The sequence below is a fragment of the Bombus fervidus genome, chromosome 13, assembly GCF_041682495.2.
Source record: "Bombus fervidus isolate BK054 chromosome 13, iyBomFerv1, whole genome shotgun sequence".
In the NCBI taxonomy this organism is placed as follows: domain Eukaryota; kingdom Metazoa; phylum Arthropoda; class Insecta; order Hymenoptera; family Apidae; genus Bombus; species Bombus fervidus.
The window spans coordinates 1,481,532-1,496,971 of NC_091529.1; the positions used below are offsets into that span (position 1 = coordinate 1,481,532).

Genomic DNA, 15,440 nt, shown 5'->3' on the forward strand with positions numbered 1-15,440 from the left:
TTTAGCTAGGCATAAAATTGCATTACTTAAACGGATCAGTGGCCGTAAGTAGTCTCCGTTTGCGGAACGATATTAGCTTAAGGGGGAAGTGGAGCAATTCATAAGGGTGGTTAGCCAGCCTCCTACCCCTTTCCTTGCACAGTCACTTTTCGCGATTTATTGTTCGTTTGTTACCGGATCTAGAACATCGGTCGCAGATTCCATTTTATCGTGATTCCTGAACGATCGAACCACGTTCTACGTGAACGTTTATCTTCTTTGTCACTTTTAGACTAGGAAATATTCTATTCACATACTTAGCTTAACAAGTAATTTCGTAACGAGTAACGAGTTGGACAAACTTCGAAGTTTGTAAGAAGAATCGTTATTCAACCTCGGACACAAAATGATATACAAAAAGATCGCGTGATGCGATATTTCTGCTATCGACGATGTTCCGCTAAATATGACGAAACTCGAATAAAACTGATATTCGCGTTAATATCGTTCTTTAACATTCTACGATTACGAAATTGTTTCTCCCTAACTTGGCTAGGTTGTTCGGAATTTTTCAAACATTTACAGAGGGACATGAGACCTAGACGTGTCCCTGCTACTCCACCGAAATACACATTCGCAGTAACTTGTTTCAGACTGCTGATAAATAGTTCACTCGTTCGGTAGAGTCGAGACAGGGAGCGGATGAAGAGGGGGATAGGCAAGAGACACTCTACACGAGTACGAGCGCAAAAGACGAGTGACGGGGTAAAGAGATGTGGAGCTTAAATCTTTGATGCCCTTAGGTTGCTTGGTCGGCTGCTCTGTTCTATCTCTTCGTTACTTTTCCTCTGTTCTAGCGCTACGTGGAACCGCGTGTTAAGAAACGTTGCGAGCAACCAAACTTTTTCCGAGTCTCCAGCCGATAATTTAGAGAAAGAACGACGATGAATGTACGAGAAGAGTTGATAGGATGGCCACGAATAGAAAAAAGGGGGGAAAAAGAAGTGCGCGGAATTACCTCTATGCGCCGACCATCTCTGAGATACAGGCGACATCTGACCCTGCAGAAATTTTTATAGCTGGCAAGGAAAAGAGCAAAAAGGAACCAACCTCGTATCTTTGGTTTAGTGCCGCCATCGCTACCGATCTTTTAAAAATAAACAGGCTGATACACGTCGCCTCGTATCTCGTGGTCCGAATTGCGCTTTTACCTCGATTAACATTTACGTTCGCTTAATTAAAAATCGAAGGTCGTTATGTTTAGGCCGTCATCGGATTAAATTTTCTTTTAGTAAATAGCTCGATCGGATCACTGATAAAGATTTTTTTAAATCGTGCTTCGTCACAAATGTATGTCTAACGATAAGGTGTCACAAATGAAGAATAGGAGAACCTGCAAATCTCATCTTCTGACGTAAGATCACGATACAGAAAAAATTGTGATCGTGGGCGTTGATGTAGGTATACAAATTAACTGTAGAAAATATACCAAGAGTCTAAGTGTACTCTTGTTTTTCATGCAATGATTTTGTGTTAACGGTATCGATTATGTTTCGGCTAATTTTGTTAATTTTGTACGTTACTTCAATTCCTTCGACCTGTGGATCTTCTGTTTGTTTGTTGTCCTGCATTGTCTATACTCTGCACGAGTTCTAGTTATTTCCACGTGGTTTTCAGTATTAATAATTCATTTTGTTATACTTAAGTTCTGTTGAATTTCTTTAGTAACGTCAACATTATAAAATTTATAAATACACGCTCAATGTTGTCTCAATACAATTCGGTATATTTCCACATAGGAGAAACACCGAATTAAACTGACACAGCAATTATGTTACGAAAATAACCAGCTGTGGAAGCCAAACTCATAAACGTCGACCATCTATGAAAATTTTAGATTATTACTCAACGACCCGTTGTTTAATATCGAATCGATGCATTCGATATTTACGCGAGCTTTTAGGGGTTCGCTCGTAAGCTAAGTATGTATTTCGTGTGAGCGTGCAAAATGAAAGAAATGTTGTATCGACGTACGAAATGGACGTTAAGAATGTATATTTGTATACATATACATGTATACGTATGTGGGGAAACCGAAGAGGAACTCGATCGAAGTATACCGCATCCGTTCGGCTTTCTCGAAATTGAAGCAAATAAAAAGAAGCAAGCGACCCTCTATTTATCAGTTTGCAATACGATACGAACGTGCAAAAGTATTTCTGGAAATAGTGACAACAAGGATATACATATATAGTCTAATAAAATAAACGCAATATGTGTGATAAGACCTCGATTTCATATTTTCTTTTTGTACGATTAAATATTCGTATATAGGAGCAACAAATTATTATGAAAATATCTCACTATTGCTAATTATCAAAAAATAATTATGATCATTACGTATACGATTTCATAAAGAATCCTTGTTTTTTAAATAAGTGATCGATAAACACCCTATACAGTATAACACCTTACAAGCTTGGAAGAGTCGAACTTTTAATTGCAAATAAAGAAACTTAAAAAGAATATAAATTAAGAGACATTAACGTTCATCTTCACACTTAATTATTCGTACCATGAATTCCCGTACGTGTTAGGTAAAACCAGTCAGTTCCAATTCAACGTTTATTAGAATCAAGTAGCTTAAATATATCTGCCGTTAATTCATTTATCATATAACTTCTTTAAGTATAATATTATAATCGTATTCGTAATGATTATGTGAAGGCAATTAATAGTCTTACCGACCAATTTTTCTTGATTTTTTCGGAAGTGAATAAATCAAACTTTACTACAGGCTCGCTGTATGGGCGGCGCATTAGGAAACACAGCGGAACTCTCAAGCGACCTATCATCCTTTCATTTCTGCAATCAACCAAAACTAAATGACATTACGTCTAATAAATACGATAAGAAACTGGAAATAGATTACTTTAAGTATCGTTAATAACCTGCTTTGAAAGTTTCAATAAAAAGGGAGATCATGACAGTTTTGACGTTATGCGAATGTGTGTCGTTAAGGATTGTTTGTTTTTCATTTGTTATCGTACCTTTTGAACGATTTTCTGTTGTGATCGTGTTTGGAACATGAGTTATTGCTGTATAGGACAAACCAATCAATATGTTTGTTAAGCAAGCATTTTGAAAAGCATGATGAAACATTTGCGAAGGTTCGACCTTTCGATGAGAAAACATAATAATAATAAAAAAAGCTACTCCAGTAGGTATAAAAACTAAAGAAAAAAAGAAAAAAAAGAGAACGGGAGGATCGGAGGAGGTGAACATTGAATATTTAATATCAGAACGTACGTGATCTTTAGAACCGTAATTCAAGTCTCGAGAAACGAAGGGAGTCAGAGGCAAACTGGAAAAATAATACAGCGTTAAATGTTTTCTTCTCTTAATCCTGCTTAACGTTTTATATGAAGTAATATTCGTAATAGTGTTCTTAACGATGTTATTTCACTGAAATGTTTCTAATAATAGCACTTATGTGAGAAACAGTGACAGAAAGCGAGCGGTGAGGTTCGATATTCTTATATAATAATACAAATAAATGAAGTGATATTTAAATTTTAACGAATAAATAACTGTTTTTGAAAGTTATCATTGAGAATCACTGACGTTGAAGAAGCCGCGAGTTGTGCATTGAATGTCAGTGGCAATTAGGAGTGAAGGAAGGAGAACGCTACCTGAAGGCGAAGCAGATTAATAAGGAAAGAAAAATTAACAAAAAGATCAAGGCAAACTATGTTTGTTTAATTATTTTTACCATTACTTTCTGTTAAGGTAAAACGAGCACTGTCTTGTTGAAAAAGAGACAACAAAGAGAGAAGATCCGTTACCTTCCCCGTGTTTATGATACAGTATATATGACTTCACGTGTCGTTTTTCCGTGCCAATGGGTGTCTACTCCCGACGACTGCCAATAGATAGGATTGTCACGTTAGTTGCGAATTAGTTATAGGTGACTGAGAATTTTTGGCACTCGTATTTACTAAAACAGATCGAAACTTGTGCTGACGATTTCGCAAAATTAATGTCGCGGTGCTTGTCGAGAGAAGGGGGAGGGAGAGGCCGTGTTTGGGGAGTAGGTGAAAGTGAGAACCATCCACGGACATAACCTAAGAATAAGCTGCATCCGCGGTTGTCGCAGATTTTCTAGTACTTACGACGATGCGGTACCGTTTTTGAAAAATTCTTTGATATGATATTTTCAAAGTACTGTCTTTTTGATGAATGACATCAGAAACGGAGGTAAGAACGGAGAAAATATGGAGACTTGCAACGAAGGGGGCGACCGGATTCTAACTGACATCGCTGTAACGCAAAGAAGTTGGTCAGAATTGAGAAGTGTCGTCAGTGATTTACGTAGGAAATTGTCCGGTGTATCGGTAGGCTCTGTGCCTGGATCTATAACGTTTCGATCTTTACCAGACGGGCGGTAAGAGATGCTTCTAAAATAGTAACATAACCCTTACATTATTAAAGTTTTTTATTTTTGTAGTGTATGTTTTCTAAATTGTGTGTATCTTCTTTTTAGAACAAGAATATATTTTCTTAGTAGTCCAAGCAATGGATGGGAAACTACGTTACTATTTGTGGACATTGCACATTCAGATCATGCAAATGGTTATCGCCTTCATTGGCAACCCATTATAGAAGCAAATTTTCAAACGTAATGCAATCTCTTTTATTGAAATGAAACAAGATATTTCTTTTTTAAATCTAATTATATGACTATATGAAAATTTATTTGCAGTGTTTCAAGTACCAAAAGGCTATCGAGAGAAGAACAGTTATTATGGGAAAGGAAAAGATTAGCTACATGGGGTATTACTAGTTATGAGATTCATCTAGACAGTGGAAAATTAGTTTTTCCAGCTGCAAGCAGCCTTTATCAATGTATAGACACAGGATTCATGGTATTTTTCTTTAGAGCTTTCCATTTTTATGTATAATTAGGATAATAAGACAGTAAACGTATTTATACATTAGGCTGGACCTCTTTTTCCATCTGAAATTCGTATGTCAACATCAGGTGCAAAACTATGTCCACAAATTTGTCCATGGAATAATGCGTTAATTGCTCATACGTGCTCAGGCGACCTGTACCTGTCCCATAGTATCACAGGTTCTTCTGTAAGATTAACTCATGCAAGAAAAGGTAGCAGAAGTTTAGCAAATGACCCTCTCACTGCAGGAACTCCTTCTTACGTAATGCAAGAGGAATTTACTAGGTTGGTGGCATAATGCAGGTTGTGGTATAATGTTTGCTTTATGCAGATATTTTTTATAATATGATACTTTTATTTAGATATATCGGCTATTGGTGGCAGCCGAAATCCAACGATGGTACCTATAGAATAGTATATGAAGAAATCGATGAAAGCGATGTAAAAATATTTTGTTTTCCGTCAACATCAAATTCCGAAGATATAGATGAATTCAGGTTTCCCAGGGCTGGTACACCTAATGCCAGGAGTAATCTTAAGATGGTGCAATTTCGATTAACAGAAACGTTACAAATTGTTGATATTGAAATATTAGAACTTCAGTATCCGTTGCATATTATGTTTCCATGGATGGAATACATGGTAAGAGTAGGATGGACTCCTGATGCACAATAGTAAGTCGGAAACGTTCTAAATTTGTATTTCATCGTTCGCTTCTATGAATATAACTTAAATGTTGTACGAATATAGTGTTTGGGTGCAGCTGTTGGACAGAAAGCAGCAAAGGTTGGAATTAGTTCTGTTATCGATAGATAATTTTTGCGAACCACCACCCAATGTGTACAATTCGGAAAACCACTTTACACCATCATCGGCGAGTGTTCAAGTAATATATTCTGAACAAAGTTCAATTTGGATTAATGTTAATGATCTCCTTTATTTTCTACCATCCGACGACCCAACGGAAGTAAAACTTATTTGGGGCAGCGAAGAATCGGACTTTAGACACCTATATCTCATTACATCTAGCATAGCAGGTAAAGTAGCAAATGGTCTTAGTGACTGTTAATTACCTACTAAGATTAAAATAATACATTTTTCTCTATATTTCTCTTCCTATAGGTTTAAATAACGAAGTAGAAGAACCATTGGATAAGATGGATAGTATTTTTCTGCAACCTCGAGTTACTTCCAAAATCGCTTTGACCCAAGGAGATTGGGAAGTTCTGGGTAAAAAATTGTGGGTAGACGAAATCAATTCTATCGTTTACTTTTGCGGTTTACGCGAGGGTCCACTAGAACAGCACGTTTATGCTGTATCTCTCCGTCGTCCGCTGGAAGTGAGACTGCTTACCAGGCCCGGCTATAGTCATAATAGTATATATTTTAATAAGGAGTGCACAATGCTAGTGACTGTTTACAGCTCCATCAAGACGTTACCAACTTGTCAAGTACGACTCTTTTGTGAGAGTAGACATTAAGCGAATCTTTGTGACAATCAATGTGTTTTAGGTATTTAAAATATCACAATCAGATTGGACAGTAGAAAGTATTTCTCTAACACCTGTGGGTTATTTATTAGAACCATCCGCCTTGGAATCCGAATTATTTTCTCCGGAAATTTATACCTATAAAATATCATCTAATGACACTATTTATTCAATGATCTTTAAACCACATAATTTTCAAATTGGTGTAAAATATCCCACGATATTGAACGTGTATGGTGGCCCTGAAGTACAACTGGTATCGAATACGTTCAAAGTAAGCATTTTAAAGATACAAGTATAAAGCAATAAATTAAATTTTATTTGTTTAATAACATCGCACATTTCAGGGAATGAGGCACTTAAGAATGCATATGTTAGCTGCTCAAGGCTATTGTGTAGTATTAATTGACTCACGTGGTTCACATCACAGAGGTTTAGTATTTGAAAGCCATTTGCAGCACAGAATGGGATCCGTTGAATTAAACGACCAAGTCGAGGTATTAAAATGGTTAGCGGAAACTACTGGTTACATTGATTTAAATCGCGTAGCAATTCATGGTTGGTCTTATGGAGGATATTTAAGTCTTATGGGCCTAATACAATATCCAGAAATATTTAAGGTATCTACTTTGATTCGAAAATTTTGAATATACACATACACATACGCATACATATACACATAGTTGTACATACATATATATTTAGAAAAGCAAATTCGACAATCGAAACGTACAATTTTCAGTTAGCTATCGCCGGTGCACCAGTTACTTCTTGGAATTTTTATGATACTGGATATACCGAACGTTACATGGATTTACCACAAGATAATCCTCATGGATACACGTCTGGTTCTGTTTTGACGTATGTGGATAAGTTCCCCGATGAAGAAAATAGATTATTGATCATTCATGGGCTTATAGACGAAAATGTACACTTTTTCCATACAAGTCAATTGATCAATGCTCTTATAAAATCTGGGAAACCATATCAATTGCAAGTTTACCCTAATGAAAGACATAGCCTCAGAAGTTTGGATGCTAGTAAACATTATGAAACTACATTGCTATCATTCTTACAGAATCATTTATAAATTTATTACTCTTATTCAAGTATATAGCTACAGCGATAAGTGCTGGTTAAAATATTTCAACAATTTAAGTAACTGCCATTACGTTTATGTACATAGATCAGACAAATTAAAAATTACTTTTCGCATCATTGTGTTCGCGATGGTTTTGCCTAATGCAAATCTTACGTTCTGTATGAAGTCTCCGAAACCACTACTTAAACAGTATTATAATTTTAATACAAAAAGGTTATAATAAAAAACAATTAAAAGTTTTATGCATATATGAAGAATAATGTTTCTTTTTCCGTTCATAAAAACAAGAAAAGAACGTATATTGATATCGATAACACATTCGGGCATACAGCCATCGCGAAACTTATATTAAATGCAATTTGCGACCTTTTTAATGAATGAACATAGATTTTTGAAATTGTAAGACTTATTGTTACTTTTTTAAGAAAATGGACAATACTCGCAGTTTCTCTGTACATATATAAATAAGGGTTATGAGATCTGTATTAATTTTTTTTAGAATTTTCTTCTAACTGTACTTACAAGTGTCGATAGTTATCGTCAGAAATACGTCTGTTTCGTGGCTGTCACCATTTTATGCTTAATTTTGTATATATAAACGAGTAATCTCTCCCTCTTTCATCCACATTTCTAAAATATCTTAGATGTATATGATAGCAAAGAATTTAAGCGAAAAAGTATTTACATTATTCCGTAATTAAAAATAAATCATATATCCGACTAACAACTGTTTGTCAATAAATAAATACGTTGTTTTATATTTTGTTACAACGTGTACCATTATTATATCCGAGAATTTTAATGTTATGAAAATAAAAACAGAATTAATCTTACTGCAGTATATAATTATATTTTCTGACTTTGATATACATTACTGTGGTGAGCTGTAAGTTTTAGTCTTTCTGTTTAAATATGTGTATAAATATTTTAGTCTTTTCTTTAATTCTTTCCATTTAGTTGGTCTTGCTATTGGAAATACACCATGCTTCAACATTTTCTGTTTTCTCAGTAGTACCTGATATTCGTTTCCACTTACGCCTCTTAGCCAAGATGGTACATTATATAAGATTCTAGTAGGATGAATTTTGTCTGAACCCAAAATATCTATATAATCATTTTGACCAAACAATGCTCTCCTTTCAGCCCAAGCATCCTTTGGTCTATATATTGGCATAGGTAATTTCTTATCACTATTGCGAGGTAATAGTCCTCTCATATCTATAGGATCTTCGTAGCCATAACGCCTCACAAGTGGACCTCTAGCTATCTTGTCTGCATGATAGCGAAATCTAACAGGCATTACTTGTGGTACCCAAATGTTGATAGTTGTACGTATTGTATTCGTAAACCACGACATGCTAGCGAATAATTGATTTAGTTAATACTATAATTATATCTCTCCCTCTCTTAGAGCATTTGTAATATTAGATTTTTGCACTGAACATATATCGTTTAGTTATAAAAATAATTGTAGTTGAATTTTTGCGATAGATACTTCTTTTCGAACAGAATTAACCATTTAAATGAATTATACGCAATGCTAAGTAACTGACATAACCTTACTTTCTATATAATACATGTAGTTTTGTAAAGAGTAGTATTCCTTATGAAGCAAAATTTACCTTTTAAGAATATATCAATGTGCACATTTAATATTATTTATTTAAGTTTTTTACTTAGAACTTTTATCGTACATTAAACTGTAAATTATACTTTGTTTTCCATAACCTCAATGATATTTATATATCACATATAGTACATTTCAAGCGTTTGATGCTAGTACTACTCTAAATGTGAATGCATATGAGAGTGTCAAGTTCATAGTATATCTCAATTTGAAATTGATATAAAATAGATCTAGCATTCTATATTATATAAATTATCATTTTTAAAAGCTATCTACTAATACTATGTTTGCCAAAATTCAAGAAAGTATTAATGTTAACGTTATTTGACTAGTCAACTAGTAGATAAGTATAACTACGTATTTTGGTATGAAAATATATTATGTTTTTTGGTTTTGATAAATTTGAAAATGCAGAAATAGAAATCAGTGTAGTTTCATAATCGAAATAGAATGTATTAGTAATATTACTATTATTTTGGTATTTGATAAAATGGTAGAGGAAGAATTAAGATATATAGTGCGTTGAAATAACCAAATTTGCAAATACCAATATGCTCGTATGTCGAAAGATGAATGGAAAGATAATATATCGAATTATAAATTATGTCGCATGAACCGCACACAAATTTGAATTGTACGTCGTATTATTGTGACACATATGTATAGCTGATCGTATTTGCCACGATCGATCGCGTGAACGCGTTATAAATCCTAACGTGCGTACGAATTATTCTAACATTTTACTCTCATGTTTTGCAGCCTCACAAATAACTGCTAATATTTGAAAGGAAGAACATATAATTAAATAATTTATTAATTTGGAGAATCATAGTTGGAAATAATAATATGACTTGTTTAGAAAAATGACGTCTATTTGTTAAATCAGTCAATATATAAAAGGTAAAAGCACCACAAAAATTCCAATAGAAGTGAGCGTAGCACCTGAAAAAAAAAAGATTTGTCAAAAAGATGAATTTACCAAATTATATTGAGGCATGTAATTAATTTTGATTAACCTCTGCTACAAGTTTCTTGCCCGTTTTTGCAAACACATTGACCGTCTTTGCATTCAAGGACATTTTTGTTATCGAAGTCTACACATTCATAATCTTCTGTACATGAATTGTATAAAACTGAAAAAGACGTGTATTAATTCATTAAGCTGTCTTTAGTCACGAATCATTTCTACCTAAGTTATGTAATCAAATGAAGCACGATATCGATTCTTACATCGTGTCTGAATACATTTCCCCGTTGCATTGACGAAATGATAAGACGTGATACACTGGCAGCGTCCATTGATGCACATGGCACGATCAAACGTGTCCTGACACTCATCGGTCCTTTGACAAAGATCACCCACTACTAATGGCCCTGAAACGTGCGATCCATTTACATATAGATTGGTCCATGCGGATCACGAAGATACTCGTAAAAATTTTGCTAATCGTATCTATTACTTACTAACGATACAATTTGAAGAATTATTTATATCTAAAATATACGAATCTTTGCATGCGCATATTCCTTGCCTACACACAGCGTTCGTCATCGATGCACATACCGAATCATCCGTGCATGTCAATCCGGCACCTATTATTTAACCCAAATCGACGAATAAATCTTTGAACATATACAGAGTTGTCAGTACACGAGATTTTACAAAGTGATACTCACTAGCGATGCACATCGATTTATCAGGAGTAGGCGAGTAATATTGATCGCACTGACAAGTCATGTGTGTAAGACAAAATGCATGTTGAATGCAATTGCGGTCTCTCTCGCATCTCTCGCCGACTTTTGCATTTCCATATTCCTGTGTGCCCACTAAAGAACGTGACGATAGAAATACAGTGAAAAGAACAAGAAGACACACAATTATGTTTCTTATCGAGCGACATTTACTAGCGATACTCACGTTGAAGACACGACAGCGATTGGAAAGTCGCGAAGAATAGAATTAGCTTGAAAAATTGGTCGTTCAGTTTGATATTCATGGCAACTGAGTAAGAAACGGTATGGTCTCGTTAGAAAGCAACCCACGCCCTTCTGTGATAATCGTTATCTTTCCGCTTATCTACGATATATCGGACTGAGTGAATCATATGGATCGCGCAACAATGAATGTACCGCTTCCTTGAATGTTTGACCGTCTTCATCGTAAAATGAAAGATGGTAAAAGATCGCTACAAATGATTAGCGACTCAGCCGGTAAAACTAGAGAATACACGCGAACACAAAACGGTGTCCGAGCCGGTAGCTGACAAGACAATCAGGATGGTGGGAGAATATGGTTAATTGTAGTTGTACACGGCCTCGCGTTCGTCAGTCGTGTGCTATCGATGCTCGCTCGATCGCGAACCGATACTTGTCAGTTTGCAGCTAGGCCTGTACCATTTCATACTAAGATTCGAACGTCAAGAATGCTTGCTTTCGCATGCAAGAAATATTTGTTCGCCCTGCTAATCGCCGTTACTATACATAGTGCAATTACCGAGGATATTGGTAAGCTTTTAAATTTCCTTAGATCAACCGATGTCGAGTTTCAGTTAAGTTAAATTAATAAGTTAAGTAAGTTAATTTGCATCAAATTGATAAGCATATGTTAATCCATATCTCAATCTAGTTTATAATTGTAGATATTGCATCGATCGAATAATTATTTCGACAAATTGCTATTGATAGCAACCCTCGTAGTTAATTTGAAATTAATTCGCTGCAATAATGGTATTATTAGCACTGTTCATTGCAATTAGAGCACGTTATATACGTACATTCGAAGGTTTCTAATCACGTATATTTTATGCATGTCGTAATGCTCTCTTTTACCATAATTAAACCTTACAATCTCCGGTGAGTACGGTATAAACTTGTGTCAAAGAAATTAAAATGAATGATTTATGAGAACAAACGAGGAATCGAGTCTCCATTCATATATTTTATAAAAATCATTCAAATCTCCAAAAACATACTGTGGTTAATCTATAATATTTCTATGAAAAATTACGAATTGCATCATTCTAATCACTCTGCTGGTTTTAGTCTTAAGTTAATCACGGGATGTATACTCGAAACGCGATGCTCTTGAGAAGTAATTAAACAAGAATCAACTGGATGAAAGCTGTTAAACGCGATTCGTACCATATCATGTATTCAACATGATTCATATTTGCGTTTTATTTAGATTTTTGTCTTTTGAAAGAATTTTATTTCGATCTATATAATACTCTTCGGGAAAATAAAAGCCTGGTAATGTTCAGCAACTGATTTTGGTTCGTTTGGAGCAACCGACGTGTCGACATAATGCTATTGGTTCGGAACAAATACGTGTATTATCTCCGTTCTCGTTACTTGTATACAAACGTTGGCAGGTTCTGTTTCAAAATAAAAACGACCTCTTCATGGTACTGAGAAGTTTTACAAGTGATAACACTTCACCATCGATGATTTCAGTTCTTTGACATTTAATTCGTCAAGAAGAGTATTTTCGATTCATTCTTCGAGAATAGCAAATTAAGGAGGACAAGAGGAAAGATAATTAAACGTTGTTCAAATAAAATGTCATTTGAATTCCTGCAAACATCCATAATTCTCTAATCTGGTTGTCCTACCTCTTACATACATATACAACGTATGTTAGAACGAATACCTCAATTTTGCTCATCTAATCAATATAAGAAGCATAGGTGAAACATTTTTTCCAGCGGATTACAAAAGTTGTCAAAAATGCAGAATTGACTTTTTACAGATCCGCCCATCCCTTGTGTAAGTGTTCAAACTTGCGTCGACAATTTGAACATAACGAAAGGCGTAACGTGTACAGATGGATATTGCGTGTGCGAGAACGATGGGCAAATGAAGAACTGCTCCAGTAGTAATATACAGCATAACAAAACTACAGGTAGAGTAATATTTTTTGTTGTTTCTCCTTCTTCCGTGTAACAATTTGACCAGTAAATGAAAGGCATTGCATTCTCTTTAGGGTTCACAATATTCCAGACTTGCAAGATCGATCAGAATTGTGGGATTAATAACACTATTTGCAACACAACGAAGAGTCAATGCGAATGTCGGAAGGGCTACGTTTTATCAAGTAGCAAAAGAGAATGTCTTAAAAGTAAGAACGATTGGTATACTGGAATGCGAGTTAAACTCGTTCGACATCAATTCAGTGATTGATTTGTTTTTATTTCAATAATTTAGAAGCTGATGCATTGGATTTTCCGTGCACGGACAACATACAATGCTTGGCATACTTACCGAATACGACGTGCCAAAATAATCAATGTATCTGCATCCCCGGATACCATTTTGTGACAAACGCTTGTTACAAAACGATCGGTAAGACAAAAATTTTCTTCCTTCTTCTGATAATTCAAGGAAGCGTTGCTACAAAAATAATCGCGCAAGATGTACCTACAATCGTCTAATATTCACAGATGTGGGAAAATCATGCAACAGATCGGAGGAATGCGCTCACGTGAACGGTGCTATATGTACGGATAGAAACGTTTGCGATTGTGCAGAAGCGACTGTGATCAACAAGGATAAAAAAAAATGTTTGCGAGTCGCGGAAGATATCTTGGAAGAATGCGAGGAAGACGTACAGTGCATTGAAAGCTTCCCAAACGCGTCATGCGTTAATCGAACGTGTCAGTGCCAAAGTGGATATCATTTCGAAAACACAGAGAAGCAATGTTACAATAACAAGAGTAGGTTTTTCTCAAGAGTACGGTTACGTTTCTTAAAGTCTTCCTTTCCTTGTACTAATGGAGCAATTGTGACGTTTTACAGAACTTGGCGAGACCTGCGGGAATACGTACGATTGTTACCAAGAGGAAAATGGAAATGTGACGGAAAAGGCAGTGATATGTGAGAAGAACGTGTGCGTGTGTGCAGAGAATTACGAGAGAAAAGATGATAGATGTGTGAGCGGAGGTAAGAAAAAAGAGAAGATGAAACAGACCTCTACATAGATTGCGTTCGTTTAATTTGATATATAACATAAAAACAAATAGCATAAAATTCGGGAAATCGACAAAAGTGCTCTTGTCATGTTTTCTCGTGTACGCTTCATTCGTTACTAATCTTTATTTTTATTATAACTATTTTCTAGGCTCGCATCTTCTACCTGTTCTACCCACTTTCCTCGTGACGATTATTTGTTTCATCTCCTTCAGACTCGACTAAACATTTTCGAGCGATCTAGGAAACGTTGCTAGGAAATGTACATGTTCATCAAGAAACGACGTACACGGGAGCAGTTTTGGTATGCAGGCTTCTCGATGACACAGCTGAAACACGACGCGAAATTCAGCACGGAAAGTGAGAAAAAGGTAGCAGAACACAGCGTGGCATTGGATGTCTCCGCGACTGCACAGAGTTACGCGTCGAGTGCATCGAGAGAATAGGCTGGGTGCACCGAGCCGTTTAAAGACTTCCTGCGGCATGCATGCAATTAACGCACTCAAAGCGCGCTACTGCGACTCGTTTTCGTAGCCTCGTCTACCTTATAGGTCATTTCAATACCAAAGAAATGGATACGTTTGCCAACAAGTGGAAATTAAATAATCGTCTAACCCAACATCTCATTTCGTTCAAATTTTACCTCGGTGATTACGGCAATATTTATGAGAAACTGATATTCGAGCATGCGACGTGAAGCATATTATGACTTGTTTAGACGTCAATCGCTCATGTTTGGAATCCCGAAACAATTATAAACCAGAGATATAGTAGTGTTTTACTCCTTTTATAACAGCCTTACAGTATTCATAGATTTATAAGCGATTAATTAAGCTCTTAATTTTATCTAAATTAGAATGAATGAACGTTTTAAGAACTCCTTATGAGTTTTTCCAAAAGTGGTTTCTCCTTTTTAGTCTCAATCTTTTAGCTATTTTAGTTTTTCTAAGGAAACAACACATCATACATCCAAGTGAATATGTAAGTAGGCGTCGATAAGTTTCCCACTAATTTCATATCTGTCGTTTTCGATATCGTTATACTCAGAATAAGATATTATTATTTTTCTCGAGTTATTATACTACCTTTTTTAATATATATACATCTATAAAGAATTGACTCTTCTATCTTGTATCTTTTATTTGTTTCTTTCATTACATCATCTCAATAACATTCACATACCGATAACCTTCACAATGAAGAATTGTGTATTCTCAAGCTAGTACACCTTCTTGGTGTCCTAATTACTATTATAAATACGAATTTCGACATTTCGCTTATCTAATATATTCCCAAAGATAACGGCGGTTGAATCGCGCCAT

The 15,440-nt window shown here is 35.4% G+C and overlaps 5 protein-coding genes across 6 annotated transcripts in view; 2 read left to right on the forward strand and 3 right to left on the reverse strand.

The window, feature by feature from the left end:
* The window catches only part of LOC139993502 (uncharacterized), a 56,014-nt gene extending 53,127 nt beyond the window's left edge, over positions 1–2,887 (reverse strand). The window contains exon 1 of the mRNA XM_072015284.1: positions 2,724–2,887. Coding sequence (XP_071871385.1) covers positions 2,724–2,834 — 111 coding nt within the window. The 5' untranslated portion in view covers positions 2,835–2,887. The remainder of the gene's footprint in view (positions 1–2,723) is intronic.
* Positions 2,888–3,275: 388 nt separating this feature from the next.
* LOC139993487 (dipeptidyl peptidase 9) lies at positions 3,276–8,297 on the forward strand. The gene is made up of 10 exons (XM_072015245.1): positions 3,276–4,423; positions 4,523–4,657; positions 4,742–4,904; positions 4,978–5,219; positions 5,297–5,608; positions 5,685–5,971; positions 6,057–6,385; positions 6,447–6,698; positions 6,772–7,044; positions 7,167–8,297. The coding sequence occupies exons 1-10, from the start codon at positions 4,215–4,217 to the stop codon at positions 7,512–7,514; spliced, it is 2,550 nt and encodes an 849-aa protein (XP_071871346.1). The 5' UTR covers positions 3,276–4,214; the 3' UTR covers positions 7,515–8,297.
* A 53-nt stretch (positions 8,298–8,350) lies between these two features.
* The window catches only part of Mrpl51 (mitochondrial ribosomal protein L51), a 77,837-nt gene continuing 70,747 nt past the window's right edge, over positions 8,351–15,440 (reverse strand). The window contains exons 2-3 of the mRNA XM_072015285.1: positions 9,149–9,264; positions 8,351–8,884 (exon numbers count right to left, since the gene is read on the reverse strand). Of these exons, the coding sequence (XP_071871386.1) occupies positions 8,398–8,883 (486 nt within the window). The 5' untranslated portion in view covers position 8,884; positions 9,149–9,264 and the 3' untranslated portion in view covers positions 8,351–8,397. The remainder of the gene's footprint in view (positions 8,885–9,148; positions 9,265–15,440) is intronic.
* On the reverse strand, positions 10,005–11,309 carry LOC139993500 (uncharacterized). Its single transcript, XM_072015282.1, has 6 exons — positions 11,072–11,309; positions 10,831–10,980; positions 10,618–10,746; positions 10,384–10,527; positions 10,170–10,286; positions 10,005–10,095 (listed from the first exon to the last, which is right to left on the reverse strand). Exons 1-6 carry the CDS (start codon positions 11,148–11,150, stop codon positions 10,040–10,042), a joined length of 675 nt encoding a protein of 224 aa, XP_071871383.1. The 5' UTR covers positions 11,151–11,309; the 3' UTR covers positions 10,005–10,039.
* LOC139993495 (uncharacterized) lies at positions 11,458–14,737 on the forward strand. 2 transcript variants are annotated; one of them, XM_072015269.1, is made up of 7 exons: positions 11,458–11,658; positions 12,902–13,054; positions 13,118–13,270; positions 13,357–13,494; positions 13,593–13,865; positions 13,948–14,091; positions 14,270–14,737. In XM_072015269.1, exons 1-7 carry the CDS (start codon positions 11,496–11,498, stop codon positions 14,341–14,343), a joined length of 1,098 nt encoding a protein of 365 aa, XP_071871370.1. In that variant the 5' UTR covers positions 11,458–11,495; the 3' UTR covers positions 14,344–14,737. The 2 variants fall into 2 exon arrangements, with proteins under 2 accessions (XP_071871370.1, XP_071871371.1); XM_072015270.1 differs by having other exon boundaries at positions 11,460–11,658; positions 13,136–13,270.